The 14,732-nt window shown below is 40.2% G+C and overlaps 1 protein-coding gene across 7 annotated transcripts in view; it reads right to left on the bottom strand.

The window, feature by feature from the left end:
• Positions 1–14,732, bottom strand: part of SUGCT (succinyl-CoA:glutarate-CoA transferase) — an 863,222-nt gene that overhangs the window by 699,131 nt on the left and 149,359 nt on the right. For all 7 annotated transcript variants that reach the window (XM_081080029.1, XM_081080032.1, XM_081080028.1 and 4 more), the window contains one exon: positions 2,592–2,687. In XM_081080029.1, the coding sequence (XP_080936155.1) occupies positions 2,592–2,687 (96 nt within the window). The remainder of the gene's footprint in view (positions 1–2,591; positions 2,688–14,732) is intronic.

The raw sequence follows: 14,732 nt of genomic DNA, 5'->3' as shown, positions 1-14,732 counted from the left end.
TCAGCTCGGAGCAAGTTTGATGGAGTGGGTGTAGGGTGGAGAAGAAGGAGGGGACTGGAATCATACACTCCCCTGTCGAAAGTACCAGGATCTGAAAGAACATTCCACAAGGAGGCAAGAGATCACACTTGCAGTCCACCTAATCAATCTAGGTGTCAGATTTCTCACCTGAAAAATGAAAAGGCTGAATTTGATGGTTTATAACTAGTTGAAAAATACCACTTTTGTGAACTGAAGTAGGTCTACTAGAAGTGTAGGGGCAAACACAGAGGGCGAAGTTGTGGGGAAGAAAATGGTGGCCATAAAACCACTGTGGAAGAGAACACGGAAGGCACTAAAGAAAATGTCACCACAACTGTAATTATGCCAAAAGATTAACTAGATGTATGAAAAAGAGAAATCATAATTCTCCAGAAAAATCACAGCAGTGCCTCAGGTGTAAAGGGACCATAGATAAAAATAGAAAGAAGGAAGTCTAGATTCACACTGGGCCAGTCTTTCCTCAAATCTGTATTAAAAATGAAAATGAAACTAGTTTTTCACAAGGGAATAATGTTCTTAAAACTAAAATGATGATTAGCATTGTTGATGGATTTCCTAGCAAATGGAAAATGTTCTGTCAAGAGCACTAGCATTGAAATGATTATCATAAAATTTACTCTTTATTTAACAGATATTTATATAGTATTTAGTATGTGCTTCCACTGCATGTTAGAAGGGACACCATGATGGAAAAGACACTGCTACTCTTTTTTTTTTTTTTTTTTTTTTGTTTTGTTTTATAATGTTCATTTTATTTTTTTTATTTTTTATTTTTATTTTTTTATTAATTAATTTATTTATTAGTTTCAGGTGTACAAAACAAGGTAATACTTAGACGTTCATCATTTATATCCCTCATACTGTGAACCCCCCTCCCCCCATCCACTATCCCTCCGACCTCACACTGAACCATCACATTATATATATAAAATTATAGTTGGCATTCATTAATGTTTAGCTTCTGATGTACAATGCCATGATCAGGTATCCACAGTATCCCTTAGGTGGTCTCCCAAATAGGACGCATGTCCATCGGATACCCAACAAAATCTTTACAACATTATAGAATACCTTCCCCAAATTAATTTTCAAAAGAAAAACCCTGAGGCCATCTTGTGGTTACCAGCTGCTTCCAAATCCCTTCACCTTTCCCCTTATCCCCAACCCCCTCCCACACACCCATCTAACCACTCTCGGTTTTTTCTCTGCGTCCCCAAAACTGACTCTGATTAGTTCATTCACATAGTCTTTTCTTTAGATTCCATATATAAGTGAGATCATATGGTACTTGTCTTTCTCTTTCTGACTTATTTCACTTAACATAATGTTCTCTAGATCCATCCATGTTGCTGCAAATGATAAGATTTCTTTCTTCTTTATGGCTGCGTAATACTCCATTGTATAAATGTACCACAGCTTCTTAATCCAGTCATCTACCGATGGGCATTTCGGTTGTTTCCATATCTTGGCTATTGTGTAAAGTGCTGCAATAAACATAGGAGTGCATACAGATTTTTGAATTGGAGTTTTGGATTTCTCCGGGTAGATGCCTAGGAGTGGAATTACTGGATCATAGGGTAGTTCCATTTTCAGATTCCTGAGATACCTCCATACTGTTTTCCATAGTGGCTGCACTAATCTGCAGTCCCACCAACAGTGCACTAGCGTTCCCTTTTCTCCACATCCGCGCCAGCATTTGTTGTTTGTTGATTTATTGATAATAGCCATTTTGACTGGAGTGAGGTGGTATCTCATTGTGGTTTTTATTTGCATTTCTCTGATGGTTAGTGAGGTTGAGCATTTCTTCATATGTCTTCTTGCCTTCTGTATGTCCTTCTTAGAGAAATGTCTCCCCAAGTCCTCTGCCCATTTTTTAATTGGGTTGGACACTGCTACTCTTAAAGTGAAAACACAACGCAGAAAACATGACAAATACATCGGTAAATATAATGAGAGATGACGCAATTGGGCTAAGCAAAGGTTAGAGTTTTGGAAGAAGAGTTAAATTTTTTTATTTTGTTTTATTTTTGGAAGATCACAGTTCCTTCACATATTCATTTACACTACCGAAATCGAGAATTTCTAAGTTTAGACACTTCATAAAGAACAGTAGTTCCTAAACCTTCTGCTTTGCTCAAAAATGAATATCCATCACACACAAATTTTCACTTTATTCCAACCCTGTAAGAATGTCTCTGTCAGCTGGGGTAGGTAGCATTTGGTTTATAATTGACATGTGAACAAACCATGCTTTATAAAATGGTTACAATCAGTGCCTCTTTTAGGTGAAAAAAGAAAAAAAAGCAAACCATCATGAGTTCAAAAGTTACTCACTTTCAGTGACTTTCTTTGATCCATTTAAGTGTCCTGTTACTAATCTTCTGATGAAGAAATGTGTAAAACATAGCATTTAAAGTGAACAAAGAACCTTGTTATAGTCAGACAAAGATACATGACAGAATACCCTGGAAGCCTTTGTAAAGGAAATCATTTCTCAAACTCATACCACACAGAACTAGCAGCCCGATGCTGCGCTGTTGGGTTCTTACCTGGTAAGGAACGATACTGCCATGAGCTGTGCCCCACCGTTTTGCTTCCTTTCGGGCAATCAGGTAATTAGCAGCTACCTGGGTCAAACATGCCACCTACCAGAAAGGAAAAACAAAAAAGAAAGAGCTAGTTTATGGGTACTCATAAGCAGAAAATTATGAGAGTTCTCATTTGATTTCAATTTACATCATTGTAAAAGAAAAAAGAGAGACAAAACTCCCAACAGGTTAGAAAACACGCAGACATCAAGAAAGGAAGAGCAGTATTACATCACTGCATGAGACTAAGTCCTGAGTAATCGTCAACGGAGAAATACAAAGCCAACATCAGTGGGCTCCTGAGAAGATCACCTGAAGGCAGAGGGTGACCCAGCAGATGAGCCTGCCCAGCTTTCAACGTCAGAGCCACAGGAAAATACGCCAGCCACCAGCACAGGCCTATCCCCACCCACCTCTCCTCTGACCTTCCACCAAGATAAAAGAGGTGTGTCATCACTGAGCAGCTGAACCAAAGTAAGAGCCACAGTCCTCTACACTCTTCATTACATAAAACAATAAGAAACCTCTGTTTTGTTTAAGTCGGTTTAGTCAAGTTTCTGTTACTTGCTGTCCAAGGCATTCACACACAGCAGATCAAGATTATTTGCCTTTTTTCATTCATTAGTGAATCATCCTCATTTAAACAAAAATTACTGCACATTCCCCAACTTGCTTCTGGCCCCATGTCCTCACTATACTCATTTCAGTTTTCAAGAACCATAGTTGTAGTAAAGAGGTCATCTAAAACCTTAGGCTCAACTTCTGACTCTTAAAATATTTCCTAATACAGATCTTGAAAACCCACAGTAATTCAATTCCATATGAGAACAGGAAGATAATGGATTGATTCTGGGTAATCTGGATAAGCAGCTTATGTTCCAGTGAATATCCATGGCTCCAAGGGCCGGGAAATGTGGAAAGGAAGTGACCTAACAACAACTTTCCAATTTCCAGAAAAAAAGCTTCTGGCCTCATAACATAATCCAGATAGACCATGGGCTTGCTTGTCCCATTCTAGACCATCAGAAGTGACTGGGCATCTACCAAGCCAACAAGGAAAACATACCCACTGAGACTGGCTCCTGGAACACGCAGAGCTGATTTTTCAGGGCATGGTGACACATCCTGTTATTGCCCTCTAACTGGCATGGCACCTGCGCCTCCTACAAGAGCTATAAATAGGGCTCGACCTGGGTGCATCTCCTTGCAACAGCAACCGTTCTCCTTTCCTGTATTCTCAGGATTTACACTGACTTTTATGTTCATTTACTGCTCTGTTGAAATTGGAACTGCCTCATGGCAGCTGGTTCGGCTGTAGCACCCAGGTGGCAAAACTAATAAACTCTGAGTCATCCACTTCTGGACCTCCATCTGGTCTTGCGCATTTGAACCATGGAGCATTCCAGGGCTGCCTGGGGCTGCCTAGTGTTAATCACCATTTCACAGATCACTTCTGTGTCTTTCAAAATGGAAAATCAAATCAACATTTTGTAGTAAAAATGCACTGGATGGGAAGTCCAGATTCATGGTTTCTAATTTCTGTCAACCTCTAATTAGTTGTGCAACTGTAGGTATATAATTTAACTACTTTGACCATCAGATACATTCTCTATAAAATCTTGGGCATTCGACCTAAACCAATGGTTTTCAGACTTTATAAAAGAGCAGAACTCCCCTATCCAACCCCCTAACACGTGAAATCCTCCTGCGTAAGCAGATAACACCCCCCAGCGCTCTGGCTGAAGCAGAGGCTGACCTACCAAGTCACCAGAGGCAACACAAATACAGAACGCAATGTGCAAAACAGTAAATGGTCTTAAATGTGCTTCCAAGTTCTAACTTCTGACTGTTACTCTACTGAACAGCCTGGCAGATAATAGATAGCAGGGTTGCCACAGCAGCAATTTTCCCAGGAAGGCTTTTCCTGAAATTGGGGATATTTTCTCTAGTCTAAGGTTTTTCTGTTTTGTTTTCTATTTTCTTATCTACAGGAAATGTCCTTCTTTCATCTAGCTATGTTGTGGGGACGTTTGTTCTTTTCAAATACATCCTGGTTAAAGCACTCTCTAAGGTGCTCTGGAGGCAACGAATTCACATTAATAGAAGTAATTCTTTGCAAGCAATTAATCACAACAGGCTTAGTGTTTCCACTTCTTGAATTTCGATGTCAACTGATGTCAGCACACCAGCATCGGCAAAGGCTGCCTGATATACGGGCTGACTGGTCCCACAGGGTAACCTGTGAGTCCTCCACGCATCTGAGACGGCTGCCGGGGGTTAGGCACGGACTGAATCCCACCTGGATGCCTCACTTCTTGCCCACTACCTCATTCTTGCTTCTGAATTTTAATTTCTGTGTTTCTAACCCTGCCTTGATAAGCTATCTGTGACAACTATTAATAAAAGTAGTCCCATTTAGAATGAGTTTAAATGAAGGGTCAGAACTCATCTCGCAGACTGTTTCTAAATGGAATACCATATCCATTTTCTCCACACACTGCTAACTCATGAAAACAAAAAGCACTTCACAACTAGAAGGCTCTCACTGGGAAAAAAGATTAAATCAGATTTTAAGCCAGTTGACACCCCAAAACAAAGTGTGATTTGTCAGTAACTACTCAGAGGCAAAGCTGGGGGTAACAAAGAATTTTATTTTTAAAAAGGGAGCAACTGAGCTAAACTTAGTCACCCAATGTTTAAAAGAGGTATTACAGATCTGAAAGTAATCTACTATTTACAAGGATGTATTTTAAGGCAGGAGAAGGGGGAGAAAGTCAACAGCTATGATGTAATTATGTATGAAAAAATCAGAAGCTTCCTGGCAATTAATGACAAATTTTCCACAAATCAAAAGAATGCAGGATGTGACTTTTCGGTTAATAACTACATAGTGTATATCCATTCTAAATGTTGCATTAGATCATTACTTTCATCCCCTAAACTTAGGCTCATTATTTCATCATGTGGATGCTATATAATTTACTCAGAATGTTGCCTTTATATGGTTTCATCTAAACAAAAAAGCCAACTTTGGTTGAATAATAATCATTCTGACAGCAAAACTATTATTTTAGATAACAGAGCGGGTCCTGATAGTCTTTGTGTGCAACCAGAAAACCAACAGGGTGGTCAAAGTGGATCTCAAAGGGCACAGCCCCAAAAGGCTTAAGTATAAAAATGCCCCATTATTTCCCAAAGCAGCCTCATGGGATCTATCACCATATATTTCACTTCCAACAAATGAGGATCCAGCTGCAATAATAGAATCTTTTACTTCCAAAAGGACAACCAAGTATGACAGACAAAGTAGGAAAAACAAGGCTAGAACTATGGTCTATTACATGAAAATGGGTCATTTCTCCCCTGCTTCTTTGCATATATTCTGGACTCTAATTAAGATGAAACACCTATTATGTTTCACTTCTGTACCTGCCCATATCTCCATCCATTCTTCAAAGTCCATTCCTTTTCCACTAAGTTCCCCCATAACCCAAGCAAAAAAGAAATATTTTCTCTGCTTCTGAACAAATACAAGACCTTAATTTGCCTGATTCCTGCTGCACTGTCACAGTCTGCCTTGTACTACAATTAGAGTTATAAGATGGCAAAGCTAGAAAGACCTAGGTCAATAGTTCTTAAACCCAGATGTGATCACAATCATCTGGGGAATTCCCTGACCTACTGCATCAGACTCTCCAAGAATGGTGCTTGGGAGTAAATAATTCAACCAATGTACATTAACTGCACACCAGATATAAAACCAGAGGCTTAGGAAAATCTAATCAAACTCTAATATCACAGATGGATAAATAAAGGAACAGAGAAGGGAGGTAATTTATCTGCGGTCACACACCTGTCTACTAGCAGAACTTCAAACTAACTACAGTGCCCTTTTCCATGTTGCAATATTATTTAGCATCTTATCACTCCTTTTAAATTGGGAACTATTTCAGGGTAAAAATTCTATATTAAAACCCTTTCTATGTTCTCACAGCGCCTAACACAGAGCTTGCACACTAATTTTTTTAATGCATGAATGACAACAGTAATTACTAGCTGTTTACTTCTTCAAAGAATGCTGAGGGTTGCTCTGTGTGAGGCATCATGCTAGGTACTGGATATACCTAAGTAAGTGAAAAGGCATAGTCTGCCCCCTTTGGACTTAAGAATAGCGGAGAAGACAGATAAGCAAACAGGTATAGGAAATGGCATGGGGAGAGGAGATGGAAGATAACTTTCAAAACAGAGAGAGTAACATGTGTTAAAGCCCTAAGGCAGGAAGGAGATTGGCAGATGGGGGACAGAAAACTGAAAATAGACCAATGTAGCTGAAGGGTGGCAAGGAAGAGACCTGGAGATGAAATGGGAGAGAGTGACAGAAGCCAGGTCATGCCAGCCTTGCAGGTCACGGAAAGGAGGCATTCTTTGCACATCTTTCAGGATGCTCATTTTAAAATCACACATCTTATCATACTGTCCTTCTACTTAAAACTCACAGGGCTTCCCACTCCATGTGCAATTCAATCCAAAGAATGAACTGAAAAAAAGACAAGAGAGAAAATGGATGAGTTATGGGGATTCCAAGAGTCCAGGCATAAGTCGATGATACTCAAACTAGGATGCTGGCAGTGGATATGGAAAAATTAGTGACTTTAAGGTTTATTCTAGGGACAGAATGGACAGAAGATGTGAAAGATTGTAGGGAATGAAACATCAGATAGAATGGTGAGGGAGAGGAAGGAGCCAAACATGGCTCCCAGATTTCTGGCTGAATATCGGATAAACTACTAAGGCACTAACACAAATAAGGAAGTCAGAGAGAGGAACAAGTTGAAGGGAAAGGAAAATAAGAGTGCACCTTCGAATCTGTTAAACTGTAGATGCCTGCAAGACAATCACCTGAGCTGTAGTCATCAACATATAGAACGTATTTAAAGTCATTCCCAAGGGGAAATTTAGAAAGATAGATAAGAGAAGAACTCAGAAATAACATAAAACAAAAGGAGAAAAGCCTCCATGTCAAAAATAGACTTTCCTCTAATCCCAGGTATGGTCAATGGCATAGGTACGCACTACTAGCATTAAATTAAACGCCCAAAAATAGGGGGTAGGGCAAATAAGATATGATATCAGTCTATTAATATATACAATAGAAGACAAAGTAGGCACTCAAAATGATGCAACAGAAGGATACAGCATCATGTAAGAAAATGTTCACTACTCTTTTTTAAAAACTTTTTATTTTAGAACAGTTTCAGATTATCGTCAAGTTACCAAGAGAGTAGAGTTCCCAAGTATCCCCACCCTCAGTTCCCTATTATTGACATCTCCCGTTAGTGTGATACCTATTTTCAATGAGAAAACCAATCTGGATAAACTGTTATTGCTGAGCTTTCCTTTGACTCCAGGCCCTTCGTCTGCTCCATGGTCCCATCCCTGTTAACCACCACCTGAAAGCTCGTCGGCACCTTAGACCCCTCTTCACAGTCACAGATTTGTCATATGTTCCTGGTTTTGATGACCTTGACAGATCTGAGGATACTGATGAGGCATTTTGTAGTATGTTCCTCAACGGGGGTTTTTAAAATGTTTTTCTGATCCTTACACTGGGATTATGGAGTTTTGGAAGGAAGACCACAAAAGTAAGTACCATTTTCAACACATCATATCAAAGGTACCTACTATGGACATGATTTATCACTTGTGGTGTTGGGCTGGAAGAGGTCATGCTTCTCAGGCTACTCCACTGGAAAACCGCTCTTTCTCCTCCCTCTTCCACATTGTACTCTTTAGAAGGAAGTCACCTGAAACAGCCCACAGTAAGAGGTGAGCAGTTATGACCCTCATTCTCGAGAGTTCACATCAATTATGTTGAATTCTGCACAGGAAATCTGTCTTTCTCCCCTATTTGTATATTTATTCAATCATGTATTTGTTACGTATTAGCACAGACTCAGGGATATTTCCTTCACACTTGCATTATAACCCACTGCTACTCTATTTTGTTGCTCACAGCATTCCGTATGAGGACACTGGCTCCCGTGTCCCTGACATATTCTCCATCATTGTGAGTATGTTTTCCGCACTTCCGTCCTGCATGGCACTACAAGACGCTCCAGGCTCATCTTTATATGTCCTACTCTCATCTCACAGGAAAGCAGAAAAGGAAGAGGAGTCACAGAGAAAGAAAGGAAACTGATACTTATTTTAGTGTCAACCAGCACCTCTTTCATCCACTCATTTATTCAAAAGTCACACCTACTATGTGCCAGGAACTGTTGTAGGCCCGGGGGCTATAGCAGACAGATAGGGTCGCACTCCTAGTGTGAGGTACATTCAGACATAAACAAGTGGCAAAACATCAAGAAATGATAAGTGATATGAAGAAACTGAAACAGAATCACACAGAGGGATCTTCTAGACTGGTGGATTAGCAAGGACCTCTCTGAAGATGTTATTAATATATTTAACGTGAGGCCTGGAGAAGGCATGTGAAAATCTAAGGGAGATCTTTCCAGGCAACAAGATCAATTCATTAAAAGGCTTTATTGTGGTAAAAAGCTTACCATATATAGTTATAGAAAGAAGGTCACTGTCGCTGGACCACAGTAAGTAAAAGACGGAGTAGTAAGGTGAGGTCAGGGAGGTATGCGAAAGCTGTGTCACATGGGTTCCTGTAGGCTTGGGTGAGGACCTGAGGCATTATTCTAAGGATCATGGGAAGCCACTGATTTATATAATTAGATCACCTGGCCATTATATGGAGTACAAAGGGGCAATGAATGCAACCCAAATATCTCACATGAGGTAGGCATTACAACTTCCATTTTACAGATGAGAAAAGTAGGCCTAGGGAGGCCTAGTATCTCATCTCATCTCAATCTCACAGCTGGTGACTGGAAAAACTACCACTAGCACTCAGTCACTGTACTGTCTAAGCCACCCCTACACCACCACCTCCTCTGTCCGACCACTCTGCTCCCAGCCCCTCGCCCCAGCTTGACTTCACCTCTGCATCGTAGGTTATACCCTTGGCTCCACATGTGATATCCCTGCAGCCCCACCCCTGCCGCATCACTGGAGTGGACTGCAACCCCTCCATGACCACTCAGCTGTCTGCATTTGCTCAGAGAGACACCATGACCTGCACTGATGGTGCTTCTCACATTCCGTCTACTCCATCTCTCTCATTTCCTAACTATAAGATTTTCTGAGACAAACATGCCAGATCAGAAAGGAAGAGGCTGGCATTCATGGAGAACACACCTTTGAAGAAGGGAAACTGAGCCTCATGTCAGAAAGAGCTTCTGAGATCCTGACATCTATCTTTTTCATCCTAACACCATTACTTTGCATGTCAAACTTCCCATGCAATTTAATCTGCTACACTTTGTCCTTCACACCTTAAAGTAAACTAATTCCTTCAGAATCACCAGGGCCAAGGAGAAAAACATTCAGAAGTAGAGAAGGTATTCTGGCTACCCATATTGAAGGAAGAATAAGAATTCTACCTATTCGTACCATATTTGTCATTTTAAGTGTTTGTATTTACTAAGGATTAAAGCTAAAAAACTAAAACTTATTAAACACTTATCGTGCACTGTTCTAAGCATTTTATGTGAATTATCTCATTTAATTTTTATGACAACTGCACGAGAGAGGTATTTCATGAACCCATTTTACAAATGAGAAAACTGAGGCACAAAGCATTTTAGAAATCTGCCCATGGTTACATACCTAGTAAATGGTCAGCAGGACCTGAACTCAACGAGTCCAGATTCTGGCATTCTGTACTAAATTATATACTAAATTGGACTATTTAAGATTCTGAAGGGACTTCATCCTGGAAAAGTTTTATTGGACTGTCCTACCTGTTATTAAGCATCCTTTTCAATAAGAATGCTTAAGAAAATGCTTAAGAAAAAGAAAACGCTTAAGAAAAAACAGTTATTAAGCATCCTTTTCAATAAGGTAAACCTCCACAGATAAGTTTGACTTTAATTGTTACCTAAAGATATACTTGTGTTACACTCAGAATAACTTTACCAATCCATCTAGATAAAAATCAGACACATGAGGAAAGTGAATATCAAATGCCAGAAGGGAAGACCAGACAGCAGAGACAGAATATCAAAAACATGTTTAGGATAATACATCAAACACATTTCTTACCATAAACCACTGACCCAGTCAATCAGTATACTCAAAAAGTGGTTATGAACAACTGAAAAAAAATGTGATGAGTAAGTGCAAATGTAGAAAAGCAACATTTAATGACATGATTGATTTATTTATATCTGTGATGCCACAGCTTCAGTTTCAAAAGTTTTCTTCAAATATGATTTTATATATTTTTTATGATTTGAATTTTTTTGAATTATTTTTTTAATTATAGAGTTGCACACTTGAAACCTAGGGTTTTATATTTTAAATAACTTAGTTCTTTACAATGTGTCTGTTTTTGGAATAAAATAGTACATTGTTCCGCAACACTAGTTTTAAAAAGAAATTCTAAGAAGGAAATGAAAGTTGCTTTTCTTTGCTGTTTCCTTCATGCATTTAGCAGATACAGAGGTTGCACAAAAAATGTATACACATGATGAATACAAGTCATGTGCATACACTTTTTGGCACCCCTCATATTTAATAAGCACTATATGCAAAGCATGCTGTCAGGTGTGGTTGGCGACCCCACAAGCAATTAAACACAGTTTCATCTCTCAAGAAGGTGAAAATCTATACTCCAAAATAGAAATAATTAGTGCCACAAGGGACTTGTTTTAAAAAATCAAGTAGGGATAAGGAGTGACATCTGAGTTGACCCTTTGGTAAAGGGAGTTCAGTCATAAAACAAGGAAAAGAGCCTTCCACATAAAGAAACAGTATAGGCCAAGTCATAGCAGAGATGGAAAAGTCCTGGATCTGAATGAATGAATGAATGAATGAATGAATGAATGAATGAATATAAAAACTGAAACAAGGCATTAGATTTGATGACCAGATTATATTTGACCACTAAGATGCAGTATCAATAAAGCAGTAGGGACAGCAGCCAGATTAAAGGGGGCTGAGGAATGAATGACAAGAATGTGGGGGCACAGGAGCATCTAGAGGCTGTGCAAAGGGGCTCTAGAGACTGCTCAGCAGGTCAAGCAGCTGAGCAGGAAGAGAAAAGTTTTATTTTGGGGGACGAAAAAAAACACCTGAAGTTCATTTAAATATGCTAGAAAAATGAATAGTTGAAAGTATGGAGTCTTAGCATTAGATGGAATCACTTCTTGGTCTCTCTGGCCACTAGAATGGAAGCTTCGAGAGGGAAGAACGATTTGTTTACTGTTCTCTCCCCTCATGTCTCAGGTAGCACCAGGAAAACTACCTGAGATATACTGCAGGCACTCAGTAATTATTAAACTAGTGAATAAATAACTGAGTGACAGTCTAATTTGGGAGGAGAATCTTAATGAAGAGGAAATACTTCAAAGAAAAAAGAGGAAAGTTAGATGCAAACCCCACAGAAAAGCAGATACATAGAATGAGACAGCCTGAAATTTGCCTCTCTGTCCCTCTAACCCTGGCTCTGGCGAGCAGTCAAACAGAACGAGCACACCCATGCTTTTACCACAAACCAAGAGGGTAAACATAGACAGAGGCCGAGATAGAGAGGAATGTCAGGCCCTGAGGCCTTGTGTTCAGGGAGAGAAAAGCAACAACAGCAGTGTAGGCAGCAAGAAGAGAATACTCAGGGGTCAAGACCTCAGTGGGCTAAAAGCGAGTGTATGACCGAAGCAAAAAGTTCATGGAGGAGGAGAGAGATACAATAACAAGTCTCCCCCTAAGTCCTAACTGAGGTGGTGGGTCTGTAACGGGGGAACCTCTGAGGGAGCATGAGGCAGGTCAGAGGCTAAGGAGCTGAACAAAGACTGACAGCCCGACGCCTGCAGATCTCCCCATTGTTGCCCGGAACCCTGGAGCGTGCTGCTTTGACAGAAAGGTGTGGTTCATTTGGGGAAGAACGGTATACACTTGGTTCAGTCGTGCTAGCTCAGGGTACTTCTCCAATTCTATTTGTCACGTTTTTCCTCTGCTTCTGATCACCTCTACCTGCAGGCCCTAGTAACCTTTAACCAAAAGGGAGACTGTGTTGGGTGGGCTGATGGAATCAGAAGAACCTTTAAAAGGTGAAGCTCAGAGAGACATGTTCATGTTGGCCCTGAAGACACAGCTTTCATGAACTCCACAGCCACAAGGAACTGTATTCTGCCATCAACCTGCATGAGTCTGAAACAGGACTCAGAGCCCCAAGAAAGAACTGCAGTCCAGTGGACACTGGCTGTAGCCTTTTAAGACCTGAGCTGAGGATCCAGTCTTTCCGAGACTTCTCACCCATGGAAACTATGAGATAATCACTTTTTGTTATTTTAAGCTACATCTGTGTTAATTTATAATGTAGCAATAGAAGACTCACACATTTCTAAAACCAGTGAAGTGGAAGACCAGGCTGGGGTAATTAGAGGGAAAGCAGAGGAGAAGAGCAGGCACTGGAGACCAACGAGGAGGGGATAAAAGAAGGACAGGGTGTAAAGATAGGAAGAGGAACAGAAAGGTGTGGTGTCTAGAGACCAGAGGATGGGCATGCGAAAACGATCGTGCTGAATGTATGTCCACTAGCCAAGTAAGGTCCAGGAGGATGAGGGTGAATATCTTGGAATCAACAAAAGGAAATTAGCCATTGAAGGAGAAATTGGAGTGGACATTGTAACATTAGGGGTTAAGAAAAGTAGGTAGGCAGCAGAAACCTCAAATACAAATAGTTTAAGTTTGGCAGTAAAAGCAGGAAAGAGAACAATAGCTGGAATGCATAGCCAAATCACCAAAAATGGTGTCAAGTAAAGATTGTTCATGATGTTACCTTTTCCAGGATACACAGATTTTAATAGAAAACTAATGAAGCCTCAAAAGCCTTGGAGCTAAAGGAATGAATCTCTCTTAGAGGAATTTCAGGCATTTTCTCAGGTTGAAGGGAGAAAATTCATGGCATTTGCCTAGAACCTTTAAGTCACAGAACTATATAAAACAACCCTGCACATCACAGCAGCTTATAAATCAAGCCCCAGCATGAGAACAAAATATATTTACTTACACTCTGCCTATATCTATCGTTCTCACTAACATCTAAGAAAGCTAAGGTGCCTGATGATGACCCCCCTCTCGCCATATCATACTGCCCTCTGAGCTTCCATGGAACAGTTCCCAGAATAACAGGGCAGACTCGCTGGAATGCAGTACAGGACTGAGTTCTTTAGTGGTGACTCTTTAAAGTGACCTCATGGGAATTCTGGGGAAAGGCGCAAAGCCAGGTGTGGATTAGGACAAGAAATCATGATGTCAGTGACCGTATGATTCAGCAGGTAAAATATGTTATGTCATTAAAATTCAAGGAAAAATTCAGACAATGAATACAGGTACTCGGTGCCAAGGATTGCTGTGTTAATTAGCAAAAACCAACTAAGTGGTGGAAAAAAACCAACTCTGAGAACACCGAGAGAGAGAAAACACATTCCCTATTTTATATACTAATTCTGTTTTATCTGAAAGTTTTAAAAATCTTCCATTTACATTTCACGTTTTCATCCAGCAAATATTTCCTGACTGACTGCTCTGTTCAGGCAGTATGTGACGTGCTGGAAAGACAATGGCAAAAAGAGATGCACTCTCTGCCCTCATGACACACGGTCTCATGAGAAGACACATTAAACATGCTGAAGCCCAGTGACATGAGTAGTTTGGGGGCAGCAATCTGACTGGAAGCTGGCCTAAGGAACTCAGCTCAAAGCTGAGTTTGAGTGATAAGCACATTCTTTTCACACCTCCCTGTGCCCACCTCCCAACACACACAAAATGCATTTGGCAAATATAATCTTTATTAATTTGGGAGCCACTACACAGGAACAGAAACAATGAGAATATTCCACTATATATACAAATGCCTGGCCAATCTCTCCCGTGTTCGAACACATCTCATCAGAGACTAAAACCAAGTAGACTGATTTCAGAACATCACGAAGTTTCATCACAGTCAGAACTCAGCAACAACAGGCCACA

This window comes from Rhinolophus hipposideros (assembly GCF_964194185.1).
Source record: "Rhinolophus hipposideros genome assembly, chromosome: 18".
NCBI lineage: Eukaryota > Metazoa > Chordata > Mammalia > Chiroptera > Rhinolophidae > Rhinolophus > Rhinolophus hipposideros.
The sequence above is the reverse complement of the archived record's forward strand: the minus strand, read 5'-3'. Positions and strand labels throughout refer to the sequence as shown.